Source organism: Callithrix jacchus, chromosome 3 (genome assembly GCF_049354715.1).
Source record: "Callithrix jacchus isolate 240 chromosome 3, calJac240_pri, whole genome shotgun sequence".
In the NCBI taxonomy this organism is placed as follows: domain Eukaryota; kingdom Metazoa; phylum Chordata; class Mammalia; order Primates; family Cebidae; genus Callithrix; species Callithrix jacchus.
The window spans coordinates 140278027-140291646 of record NC_133504.1 but is presented as its reverse complement, the minus strand read 5'-3'; the positions used below and the strand labels follow the sequence as shown (position 1 = coordinate 140291646).

At 42.8% G+C, this 13620-nt stretch overlaps 1 protein-coding gene and 1 long non-coding RNA gene across 5 annotated transcripts in view; one reads left to right on the top strand and one right to left on the bottom strand.

The window, feature by feature from the left end:
• Positions 1-6173, top strand: part of PAICS (phosphoribosylaminoimidazole carboxylase and phosphoribosylaminoimidazolesuccinocarboxamide synthase) — a 51735-nt gene extending 45562 nt beyond the window's left edge. The window contains exon 14 of the mRNA XM_008993307.5: positions 3839-6173. Coding sequence (XP_008991555.3) covers positions 3839-4005 — 167 coding nt within the window. The 3' untranslated portion in view covers positions 4006-6173. The remainder of the gene's footprint in view (positions 1-3838) is intronic.
• Positions 6174-6353: 180 nt separating this feature from the next.
• LOC108590916 (uncharacterized) lies at positions 6354-13608 on the bottom strand. Of its 4 annotated transcripts, none has more exons than XR_013533114.1 (4): positions 13430-13608; positions 8880-10178; positions 8008-8186; positions 6354-7737 (listed from the first exon to the last, which is right to left on the bottom strand). It is a non-coding gene; the product is annotated as an uncharacterized LOC108590916 (long non-coding RNA). The 4 variants fall into 4 exon arrangements; XR_013533113.1 differs by having other exon boundaries at positions 6354-7719; XR_013533115.1 differs by having other exon boundaries at positions 6354-7719; positions 8880-10173.
• Positions 13609-13620: the final 12 nt, after the last annotated feature.

The window sequence follows — 13620 nt, the reverse complement described above, 5'->3', positions numbered from 1 at the left end:
GGGCCTCTGTATTTTATTCTGTTTATTCTATTTGTCTTGTTGCTATACTTTCTGGAATATTTCCTTAATTTTACATACCAACTCTACTAATTAGTTTTTGTTTTTGAGGTGGAGTTATATCTGTCACCCAGGCTGCAGTGCAGTGGTGTGATCTCGGCATACTGCAGCCTCTGCCTCCTAGGTTCAAGTGATTCTTGTGCCTCAACCTCCCAAGTAGCTGGGATTATAGGTATGCACCACCACACGAGACTAATTTTTGTATTTTTAGTTGGATACGTGATTTCACATGTTAGCCAGGCTGGTCTCAAACTCTTGACCTCAGGTGATCTGCCTGCCTTGGCCTCCCAAAATGCTGGGATTACAGGTGTGAGCCACTGTGCCCAGCCTTCATTTTGGATACAGGGGTGTGTGTGTGTGTGTGTGTGTGTGTGTGTGTGTATTTGTGGTTTTTTGTGTTTTTTTTTTTTTTTTGAGACAGGGTCTTGCTCTGTTGCCCAGGTGGGAGCACAGAGGCGTGATCATATCTCACTGCACCCTTGAACTCCTAGGCTCATGTGATCCTTCCGCCTCAGCCTTCCAAGTAACAACAACTACAGGCCCACACCATCATACCTGGCTAATTTTTTTACTTTTTGTAGAGACAGGCACTTCATATGTTGCCTAGGCTTGTCCTGAACTCCTGGGTTAAGAAATCCTCCCATCTCAGCCTCCCAAAGTGTTGGGATTGGGTAGGAACCACTGCCTCTGGCTTCTTTTGACACAATGTTTTTATATTTCTTTTGGTTTTTGTTTTCTGGGTTGTTGTTGTTTCTTGTGTGTGTGTTTTTTTTTTTAATTTCCAAGAGCTCTTTTTTGTGCTCTGGAGAAGATGATTATAGTCTATTGTATATAGTTACTTTCTTCAGCTGTCTGGTAGTCCTTGGCTGTTTGCTCTTTTAAGAGTGGAACACTATTTAAAAAAAATAATTGGAATGTGTGCTAAATGTGTTCGTGACAGGATCAAGCGTGCTTTCCTTATCAAGGAGCAGAAAATCATTTTGAAAGTATTGAAGGCGCAAGCACAGAGTCAGAAAGCTAAATAAAAAATTAAACTTTTTTGAGTAATAAAAATGAAAAGACTTAAAAAACAATTGGAAACTTCAAGTGGGTGGTGCATGTCAAAATTGGGCTTTACTGTGGGGTGATCTGTTAGGGATTGTTCTTCCATTAACCACTTACATTAGTATCTAGGTGTTTTCTTAAGTGTTGACTAGAAAAAAAGAACAAAAGTTGTCTGTGTTTGGTGTCCCCTAGTCCAAAGAAGCCTAGACTGAAGTCTGTTTTACCTTCAGAAAAATTAAAAGGCCTGGTGTGGTGGCTCACACCTGAATCCCAACACTTTGGAAGGCAGACATTGGTGGCTTCCTTGAACTCAGAAGTTTGAGACTAACCTAGGCAACAGGATGAAACCCTGTCTCTACCATAAATATAAAAATTATCTGGGCGTGGTGGCACACACCTGTGGTCCCAGCTAGTAGGGAGGCAAAGGTGGGAGGATCACTGGAGCCTAGGAAGTTGAGGCTACAGTGAGCCGTGATTGTACCACTCCACTCCAACCTGAATGACAAAGCAAGACCCTGTCTCAGAAACAAATAAATAAATAATGTTTAAAAGAAAAAAAAAAAAGCTACAGTGCTTTAAAGGGACAGTTAGGTAGATAGAGTGGGAAAGGAGATTTGAGGGTCTGAATGCTTCTTAGACTTTGAATCAATTATCTTCTTAGTAGTCCCTATTCCCTTCCAAAGGTATCTGGTGCCACTAATTAAGTTAGTTAACCTTTGGGGGAGTGCTATGTCAATCATGTTGCTTTCCATCTTTTCCTGCTTTCAGTTGAGGATTAAGTTTTCTTTTTTTTTTTTTCTTTCTTTTTTGGTGACAGAGTTTGCTCTTGTTCCCTAGGCTGGAGTGCAATGGCGCAATCTCACCTCACTGCAATCTCTGCCTCCTGAGTTCAAGCCATTCTCCTGCCTAAGCCTCCCAAGTAGCTGAGACCACAGGCATGCACCACCATGCCCAGCTACTTTTACATTTTTAGTAGAGATGAGGTTTCACCATGTTGACCCTGCTGATCTTAAACTCCTGACATCAGGTGATCACCTACCTCAGCCTCCCAAAGTGCTGGAATTACAGGCATGAGCCACCGTGCCCAGCTAGGATTAAGTTTTCTTGGTCTGCTAAGTTAGTTACCACTCTCTTTGCCTTTCAGTTACCAAAATGTTACTGCTGTTATCTGGCCTTGTGTGTTTATGCCTGTTTTCATTATTCCCTTGACAGTTTTTATAAGCTCCGAGAATTACATTTTGTGCCTCAGCTATCTTTAACATGACGTGACTATACAAATGTCTCAAGCAAAAAATCAGTGGTTACAAATAAAGCTGTAACCAAATTTATGCCAGAGGAATTGTATAGATATTATCCTTGGAGCTTACAGATGGGGAGCATGATGAGCAAAACATTTGCAATTTTTATGGTATGCTGTTTCAGGAGAGACAAATAATCTAGAAGACTTGTACATAATGATCACTAGAATTGGGGATAATCTTTTGAGGAGAGGTTTTACAGTAACCTGTGTAAAATCAGGTTACTGTGTACAGTAACCTGAACACTGCCCATATTTCTCTTTCTCTGATGTCATGCTCACTAGATAACCTTTTTAAAAAAAAAAAAAAACAATTTAAGCTATTCTTTTACCAGAAAGGGAGTCCTGGGCAAGAGGCATCGGTATTTCAAATATTAAGTAAAAAACACTACCCAATGTGCCAAAAATAATGGTTGACATTCTTGGAACATATGTTGTATACCAGAAAATGCTCTAAACACTTAACCTGTATAAACAACTCATTGAAGTGTCATATCCAATAGCTACTAGTTACAATTCCCTTATAGAAGAGGACAATAAATTAACATGAGGTAACTTGACCAGTACCACATAGTGGTAGAGCTGCATAAAATAACATACTAATACAAATTAGTAGATTGGCCTTGTGGGTTTTTTTCTTTTCTTTTCTTTTCTTTTCTTTTCTTTCTTTTTTTTTTTTTTTGAGACGGAGTTTTGTTCTTGTTACCCAGGCTGGAGCACAATGGCATGATCTCTGCTCACCGCAACCTCCACCTCCGTTCAGGCAATTCTCCCGCCTCAGCCTCCTGAGTAGCTGGGATTAAGGCACGCACCACCATGCCCAGCTAATTTTTTGTATTTTTAATAGAGGCGGGGTTTCACCATGTTGACCAGGATGGTCTCGATCTCTTGACTTCATGATCCACCCGCCTCAGCCTCCCAAAGTGCTGGGATTAAAGGCGTGAGCCACCGCACCCGGCTATTCTGTGGATTTGACTTTTTTTATTGCCTAAAAATGTTAATAGTTCAAGTGCAGACAGAAAGATTAGCCAGAAAATTATGAAAACAACGTAGTTCAAGTTTGTCTGAGAACAGGTATTTCTCTCCATTTACCTTGACCCCTGTTTTACTTCAGTTGTTCTTCATCAGGGATTGAAAGGGATAGTATATGTGAACAGAAGTTTCAAAAAGGTAAGTTTCTTTGTAAGTGAATTCTATAAGAAGGGTGATAGATGATATATATAAAATCTCTCTTCATCGGAGATAATACTGCTTTTCCTCTTATAATCACTTTACTACTCTGGTATTAAAGTTCTTCTACAGATCCTACTTTTGGTCAGAATAATGCAGTAGCTTTTTATTTTCTGTGGCAGTACTGCTCCGAGTATAAAATATTTCGTGAGGTTGTATTTTCATTATTAATTGAGCTCAATTTTCTGACTTTTCTTTCTGAACCAATAGGTCTTGGCTGTTCAACCATACTTTCTCCAGAAGGATCAGCTCAGTTTGCTGCCCAGATATTTGGATTAAACAACCATTTGGTATGGGGCAAACTGCGAGCAAGCATTTTGAACACATGGATTTCCTTGAAGCAGGCTGACAAGAAAATCAGAGAATGTAATTTATAAGAAAGAATGTCATTGAATTTTTTAGGGGGAAAACTACAAATTTCTAATTTAGCTGAAGGAAAATCAAGCAAGATGAAAAGTGATATTAAATTAGAGAATACAAACAAAATGTATTAGTGAATAAATGCTTCTCTATATCCATATTAATAAACATGAACACCTAACCCATCCTTTCTTAGTCTGGAGACCAAGATATTTCAGCCAGCCTTTATTATTTTTGTCTTATTTCACCCTTTTTCCTTAAGTATTGATGGTCTCTGCTATTGAGTTTCTTCTTTAGTACTGATTGAATCATCTTAACTCCCTCAACTAAAACTAGTATTACTAACTCCCAGCTATGTGTCTCTTTTTTTCTTTTGTTTTGTTTTGGGTTTTTTGTTTGTATGTTTTTTGAGATGGAGTTTCACTCTTGTTGCTTAGGCAGGAGTGCAGTGGTGCAATCTCAGCTCACCACAACCTCCGTCTCCCAGGTTCAATTGATTCCCCTGCCTCAGCCTCCCAAATAGCTGAGACTATAGGAGCCTGCAATGACGCCCAGCTAATTTTGTATTTTTATTAGAGACAGGGTTTCCTCCATGTTGGTCAGGCCAGTCTCAAACTCCTGACCTCAGGTTATTCACCCGCCTCAGCCTGCCAAAGTACTGGGATTACAGGCATGAGACACCCAGCCAGCTATGTGTCTCTAGACTTGTATTTTCTTTTTTTTTTTGAGACAGGGTCTCACTGTTGCCTAGGCTGTAGTGGCATGATCTCAGCTCACTACTGCCTTGCCTCTTGGGCTCAAGCAATTATCCTACCTCAGCCTCTCAAGTAACAGGGACTAACTATAATCTTGCAGCACCATGCCCAGCTAATTTTATTTTTTGTAGAGACAAGGTCTCACTCTGTCACTCAGGTTGGTCTGAAACTCCTGGACTCAAGTAATTCTCCTACCTCAGCCTCCCAAAGTGCTAGGGTTATAAGCATGAGCCACTGTGCCTGGCTAGACTTGTATTTTCAACTGTCCACTTCTCCCTATACGTCCCATGGGCACTCTCACAGAAAACAGAATGCTTCCAATTTTATTCCTCTTTCAAGCCTGTAACTCTTGATATACTCACTGTTGCAAGTCAGAACCTTGATTTCATCATTGATGTTTTTCTCTTGTTTCACGTTTCATTCATCACCAAGTCATGTTGGTGTTAATTTCAGATTAACCCTTGAATTTACCGTCTTCTCTTCCTCTGTACAAAAAGCCTCAAGTGAGGGTCAGATTCAACAATTATTCTGATCTAGACAGTCCTTATTCTCAATCCACTGTTTTCCAAGTTGATTCCACAAGGACTTCTAACATAATAAACTCTTTACAAACTCTTTTGCACCACAGACTTCTTTGAAAATACATATGCTGTTGACCCTCTGTAGAAAACAGCACAAATAAAACTTACCAACAGATTTCATTGGTTTTTGGGTTCTCCTGAAGCCTATTCATGGTTTATATATTAAGAATTGATGACATAGCTGGGCACAGTGGCTCATGCCTATAATCACAGCACTTTGGGAGGCTGAAACAAGCAGACCACTTGAGGTCAGGAGTTTCAGACCAGCCTGCCAACGTGGTGAAACCCTGTCTCTATTAAAAATACAAAAATTAGCCAGCCATGGTGGTGGGTACCTGTAATCCCAGCTATTCCAGAGGCTGAGGCATGAGAATTGCAGCACCTTGAACTCAGGAGGTGGAAGTTGCAGTGAGCAGAGATCATGCCACTGCACTCCAACCAGGGCAAGAGTGAGACTGTCTCAAGAGGAAAAAAAAAATTGCTGATGTGACCCATGAAGGGAACTCATTTTCCTCATAAATTTTGGACTGTCACACATTGGTACCTTTAGTTCTTTGAAGGCCCATATTTTTATCATTAAAACCTATTTGTTAGTAAGTAGAGCTTTATCTTCACTGTCTCCATGAAACCTTTTGTAACCACAATGACCACAAGTAGTTCTTTCTTTGTTGAATTATTAGGTCCAGAATAGAAGATGTCATTGTACACTTTATTTCCCTCACACTGTGTTATGCCCTGATGTGCTATGCTTAGCTATCTGCCAGTGATGGGTAAATTATAAAACTCATGTGTACTACTTAAGTTTATATCTTACACTAGTTTATAAGAACAATTAAAAGGACTTAAAAAGATTAACTTTGGTTTCATGGTCTCTAAAGTCACTGGCTGCTATTTTAGCTTGTTTACCCTTACCTAGCCTTAAGACACCACCTACTTCTATCCAGTAGAAAATTTTTAAGCATTCATTTAAACTGGTAGATAGGACTATTGTAGCAGGAGCGGCTGCGGGAAAGGATCTCGGACACCGAATACAGGAGGAAAGAATTTATTTCAGCTGGGAGCAAGGTGGCATAGGTGCCTAACAGCCAAGCTCGTCTAACAAAGGGAGGTTCAGCCTTTATATAGGCTTATACTTTAGATGTTACACATGGAAGAATCTTAGGTTCATGTTTTAGGACTCACGTGAAAAGGTTTTAGCTTACAGTTTCAGGAATCACATATGAAAGGGTTCTGGTTTACAGTTTTAGGCCTCACACGTGAAAAGGTTTCTGGTTTGATCTCTTTTTAAGTAAAAATAGTGCCTTCTGGAGAGTTTCCCCAAGGCCTAGCCTGTTGTTTTCAGGAAGGAGATTCAGGAGGCTCCAGCTGGCCTGCTCTTTTAACACTTACGGTGAGGGTTTTGAATCCTCCCAAGGATGAGAACCAACCTCCAAATAAGGACTCAGGGTTAAATCCGTGCCACACTTGTACAGGTACATGTGCTTGTTTGGTCATGTCTCGCACAATACCTTCCACTGCTTACCCCTGGTCATCTATGTGCAGATAGCAGTTGGTTACATTGAATTTTCCACAGACTCCTTAGGCTGCTAGCAAATCTAGGGCCAGCCGGTTCTGGTAAATCGCATTTCTCATTTGAGTTTTTGTTGTTGTTGTTGGGCTAAAAGGGACAGAGCTTTGCCCGTTTCATTAGTGAGTATTTCCAAAACGGCCTGCAACTGGATGATCCGGTTGAGCATGTAAATAGGGGTCTGGTATCCCCATGAGCTATCCTCTGCCCATGTGGCCAGGCCATAATACTTAATAGTTTTCTCCAGTGGCCACTTATCTGTCCATTCTCCTATCTTTAGGTTTCTTTTTCTCTCTAGCGGAGTTGACTGAATACATTAACAGCCTACCCGTCTTAATAGGAAGAAAGAGGGCTTAATGATGCCTATGACACAGCTACCTGTCCATTTCATGGACTACACACCTTATATTGAGTACCGTTATATAAACAGGTTCCCTTCTCTGTCCCCCTGTACATTTATAAGAACTGTAGGACAAAAGAATGGCTGTAACTTTTATGCCCTACCTGGTGTACATACCGAGGGCATTCTTTAAAATTAGTTAATGCTCCTACTGTACAAGTCCAAATATTAAGAACAAGTCCCACGGTGAATTTCCTCATGCTTCGGCCATGCGTGGACCAGCCAGCTTCCAGGATGTGGCTGGAGCAAGGCTTGTTGTCCTTTTTAAGGTGATTCTGCAGTCCTTGCCTTGGTCCAAGTCTCAGGTGTTGCTGGTTTTACACGGCTGTAGTGGATTCAGGCTGGGATTGGTCAGGATCAAGTCTGAGGTCCTTTCCATTGTGGCTTTAGAGGGACTGTATTCCTGTCCTTTATCCACACATGATTACCTAGTGAGAAAGGGTGAACTGGGGAGAAAAAGGCTTACAGAACATTTGTTATTTACTCGGGTTGAAGTATCCTAAGCAATTCTCCCTAGGGCTAGTAACTAGCATCCTAACTCAATCTCTCCCCACTCCCGAGGAGTTCCTAGGAGTGCCGGGAGTAGGGGAGGGGGCCTATGGTATAAGACTTCATAGGGGAATATCCTGTTTTTCCTAAAGAGGGTGCCTCTAATTTTGAATAATACCAAGGGAAGTGCCTGCACCCACTTTAACCTTGTTTCCTGACACACTTACCCTAAGCTGTTTTTGATGGTCCGATTTTTCCACTTTTCCAGAACTCCGAGGTCGGTAGGCAGCATGCAGTTTCCAGGTGATACCCAAGGCCGTTGCTGTTTTCTGGACTAAATCCTCCACAAATGCTGGTCCGTTGTCTGATCTGTTGCGCAGTGACAGTCCAAACCTAGGGATAAGATCTCGAAGGAGCACAGGGATTACTTCATGGGCCTTTTCAGTCCTACTCAGAGTATGTGCACAACAGGACCAACAAATACTTATGTCCCCCACACTTGGGACATTTCAGTACCTGGAGATCTTTAAAACAGAGCTGCTCCGTAAGCTTGAATGCCAGGGAGAATAGTTGGGACACTGCCTCACGTTGTGTTGCCGACATGTAATGAATACACCGCCGTGCCACAGTTTTAGTTAAGGCTGATAAGTGTAAGATGTAAAAGTACCAACCCAACATCTTTTCAAGTGACTCGACCTAAACGAGGCTCATGTATGGCTTGTACAACCACTGCACATAGCGGGCCCTGGTATTTGGCAGGCTTACCAATGAGTTCTTTTGGTATTCATTAGAGTCACTGCTGTGTGGGGTGCTTTGATATTTAAATTCTTCCCAGAGTTGAGGCTAGAATCTTTGATTGCCATTTTTCTTCCTCCTTTTTTTTTTTTTTTTTTTTTGACAGCATGAAAAAGCTGTGTTAAAATTGGCTAACCCCAAAACCAGGGCCAACAGAAGTTTCACTTTTAGCTTCTGCCCCATTTGAAGGGTGTCTTGTCTTCTCCCCTCTCCCCTTTGTCACTGTGTGTAAGGGTTTGGTCAGTACTGCGAAGTTTGGAAATCCACAATTTACAAAACCCACCACTCCCAGAAGCTCTCTTACCTGCTTTTTGGTCTCAGGTTCTGTTACTTTGCAGGGGCTTGCTTCCTCTCTGCTTCTGGGCTGCGTTCCCTCTTCCAGATGGCGAGCCTCAGATATTGCATTTGCTTTTTGGCAAATCAGGGCTTTCCTTTTAGACACTTTATACCCACAGCCCTCCAGGTGCCGAAGTAAGGCATTTGTTTGCGCACCCGACTGCCGTGGGGTGTCCCAATAGAAGGTTATCAGCATAGGGGGGCAGCATGCAAGCAAGAAGCTTCTGGGGGATGGTCACAGGCTGATGCCTCCTCATCAATGATGAGAGAGTTTCTGAGCCCCTGGGAAGCTGGGTTCAGGTGCATTGAGTGGTTACACCTGCTTCTGGATTTCTCCCATTGAAATGCAAATACTTTTTGACCCTCCAAGGCCAGTCCAATGCTAAGGAGGTATTCTTTTAAGTCCAATTAAGTGAACCAACTATCCGCTGCTGGCAATAATCCCAACTGCGTGTATAAGTTGGGTGCAAAGCCACGCAAACCCTGCACTGGCCTGGGTGATAATATCAGTCTTCTGCTTCTGGCTAGGAAGTCTCCACCCTCCTTCCCAAGGGACAGTGAGAGCCTGGATGACCCCCGACTGAGGCAGTTTTAGCTGCAGGTAGTCTCCTTTGTTGAATGGGATAGTGGCCCTCGATTTGCACAGTAGGTTTTGCTGGAGAAGGGGGGCAGGGGCAATTCATTAAGTACAAGAAAGTCTGTCCTCTTAATACCTTAATTGATTGAACACCACTGGCCTTGTTCCTTTCGATGGGGGGGTTACAGGGCTGTCGTCCGGACCATGGGCTCTTTGGGGGCATATGAGTCCAGCCCCCCTCTCTTAGTCCAGTGGCCCTTCCATTAGATTGAACAGAGCCCCTTCACAGTCATTTGGATCCTCCTGCTTAGGATCGTCCTGTTCCTCAGTTAACTGTGGACATTTTTTCTTCCAGCGTCCTATTTCTCAGCAGAATGCACACTGATCGCATTGCAGGCCCGGGCAGGCAGACTGGGGGGTTTCCAGGAACCCCCCCTTTTCCATACTCTTGGGGGTTCTGGTAATCTGCAGGAACATGCTCCTCCAGCTAATTAGAAGCGGCTTGGAGTATTCTCCGCCTTTCGTCTGTGTTAAAATAAAAATTAACCAGGTGTGGTGGTATATTCCTGTAATCCCAGCTACTCCAGAAGCTGAGGCAGGTGAATTGCTTGAACCTGAGAGGCAGAGGGTGCGGTGAGCTGAGATCACACCATTGCACTCCAGCCTGGGCAACAAGAGTGAAACTCTTGTCTCAAAAAAAAAAAAAGAAAGAAAGAAAAAATTAGCTGTAATTAAATATTCCCATCAGCTGATTTAATTGCTAAAAATATGAAGGGGCAGTGTGATGTGCCATGGAGCATCCACAAACTGCCATTTCAGCCCAGCCGACCTTAGAAAGCCACTGAAGAAAGTTGTTTTTAATGGTGTTTTTGCATCCAGCTTCCCACACCTCAAATACTTGGGGTGGAATTGTTCATCTCACATTGCAGTACAGTGAAAATAGTGGGATGGAAATCAAGTTAGAAAATTTAGCTAGATATTATTTCCTTTGCTTGCCTCAGAGTTGACAAGATACCATATGAAACTGTACATGGAAGCTTCTCAAATCATAAATGGCTAAATTCATTAATGTAAAAATATGCTGTAGATACTGACGTGATGGCTAATCTGTCAACTTGACTGGGCTAAGGGATGCCCTGATAGCTGCTCAAACATCATTTCTAGGTGATCTGTGATGGTGTTTCAAGAGACTAGCATTTGAATCAGTAGATTGAATGAAGAAGACTGCCTTCACCCATGTGGGTGGGCATCATCTAATCCATTGAAGGCCTGAATAGAACATAAAAGGGGAGGAAGGGTGGATTGCTGGGACATTCATTTTGTGCCCCCAGACATTGGTGCTCCTGGGCCTCAGACCTGCAGAGTAGGACTTACATTATTGCCTCCCCTGATTCTCAAGCCTTTGGGTTTGAAACTAAACTGGCTTTCCTGGGCCTTCAGCCTGCAGAAGACAGATTGTGGGATTTCACTTCCATTTTGCTGAGCCAATTTCTCATAATCTCTACATATCCTGTTGGTTCTGTTTTTTTGTTTGTTTGTTATTTGTTTTCGTTTTTATTAGAACTAATACAGCCTACTATGTATGTATAAGACCCCTGGGGGTAGGGAGGGGGAAAGTCCCCTGGGAATGCAAAGATGAACAAAATTAACCTTCTGCCCTCAATGAATGTTGGAGTCTTCTGGGGCAGACAATTTCAAAACACTATTATTAAGTCTTAATATGGAGTAAGAATAGGGTATTGTAAATACACAAAAGTAGGAAGGGCTCTCTGATCTCTAAAAAACAATTGTATATTGTGAATGAAAAGGACTCTAATTTTTCAGTCTATACTCAATCTTTCTTATCTTTCCATAATTTTCTTCAGTAAACATTACCACCAAACATAGTACATATTTGTTTATTACCCATCTCTCCCAACTAGAAAATAAATTTATTATTACACTGGGCTGTCTTTGTTGTCAGTTGTATCCCAGCAACTGGTGTAATACCTGGCACTGGCATATACAAGACATTCAAACACTTGTCAAATGAATAAAAGTGCAAATTCGGGAGGTAGGGGGACACACAACACAGAAGTTAGAGGAGAATAGCTTGCAAGGGGGCTAGGAAATGAGTAAGAAGACCTCTATGAGTTGGGGAGGTGGCAAGCAGAGGCCACATCACAAAAGCCCTTACTGCTAGGCTTTGTAGTTAGGATTTTGTCATGAGTGTGGGAAAGTGGCATCAGATATATGCTTGAAAAGATCATTTTTTTTTTCCCACCATGTGAAAACAGAAGTTGCTATCTATGTATGAATCAGAGTGGGCCCTCACCAGACAATCTTTCCAGCCTTCACAATGTGAGAAGTAAATTTGTTGTTTATTTAAAACAGCAAAAACAACCAAAAACACCGCTCTGGCACTCTGGTTTGGAAGATTCCTGTTTCAAAAATGGCAGATTAAGCCCCATAATTATAGGCTGTTTGCCACAAAACTCCATTAAAATGACATAAGAAATAGAAACAAATCCATAGCGGCGGGAATTCTGAGGCATTTCTAAAAGCTAAAAAGTATATGGGATTAGAATGATACAGAAACCAAAACTGCCAATTCTTATATAAAGTCACTGTTCTAAAAAGTACTACTAGGCGAGTGGCTCTTCACTTTTGGAGGGAATGGTAGACATAAACACCTTTGGAGAATACAATGGAATCTACAAAACATTTTCTCAGAATAACAAAATACAACAAAATTTTGGGTATACCCAATTTTCTCGCACATTTTGGGTATACCATGTCATCTGGAATTCCCACCCCCTGAAATCTAAACAACTGGCTTGAAACCTGTGACAGTTCTAGTCAGTAAAAGTCTAAAGCTCTTCTCACGATTTTTACTAATTCACAAGAATTACACCCTCCTGCACCTAGAGTTCAAGCCACCTTTCATGCTCTTTGCATTGTATAATACTGCAATGATGGCCGGGCGCGGTGGCTCACGCCTGTAATCCCAGCACTTTGGGAGGCCGAGGCGGGTGGATCACGAGCTCAAGAGATCCAGACCATCCTGGTCAACATGGTGAAACCCCGTCTCTACTAAAAATACAAAAAATTAGCTGGGCGTGGTGGCGCGCGCCTGTAGTCACAGCTACTTGGACGGCTGAGGCTGGAGAATTGCTTGAATCCAGGAGGTGGAGGTTGCAGTGAGCCGAGGTGGCGCCACTGCACTCCAGCCTGGCGACTGGTGACGGACTGAGACTCTGTCTCAAAAAAAAAGAAAAAAAAAAAAAAAACGGTAAAATTCACATCAAGTGAATCACTCACATAGTCTAGGTGTGTGGTGGCTCATGCCCGTAATCCCGACAGTTGGGGAGAATGTGGTGGGAGGACTGCTTGAGCCCAGGAGTTCCGGACCAGCCTGGGCAACATAGCGAGATTACCGTCTTTTTCTTTTGAGACGGAGTTTCGCTCGTTACCCAGGCTGGAGTGCAATGGCGCGATCTCGGTTCACCGCAACCTCTGCTTCCTGGGTTCAGGCAATTCTCCTGCCTCAGCCTCCTGAGTAGCTGGGACGACAGGCATGAGCCACCATGCCCAGCTGATTTTTTGTATTTAAGTAGAGACAGGGTTTCACCATGTTGACCAGGATGGTCTCGATCTCTTCACCTCGTGATCCACCCGCCTCAGCCTCCCAAAGTGTTGGGATTACAGGCGTGAGCCACCGCGCCCGGCCCCCTAATCATCTTTCAAAATCCCTTTCCCTCAACCACTGATGAGCCGTGCCTATTTCTTCTTCAAATGACTCCCTACGGTTTCTAGCTGGTAGTCTTCTATTTACCACCTCATAGCCTTTTTATTTACATCCTACAAACGATCGTCCACCCCACACCGTGGGACCAGGACGCTGCCTCGACCACGGCGGTCTCTTGGAAACACGCTAATTTTAACCGACACTGGTGACCAACCCCGTCCAGGAGTCTGACGCCTCTTTTCTCCACCCCAACTTCAGGTGAGCTGTATCAACTCTATCCATACAAATTTCTTGCCAAGAGAGCAGATTATGATCTCTGATGCTGCCTCGGGGCTGAAGATGCTCCCAACCTCGCGACGCTTAGCAATCACCGGCTTCCTCCTCCACTTGGCTGCCTAGGAGATC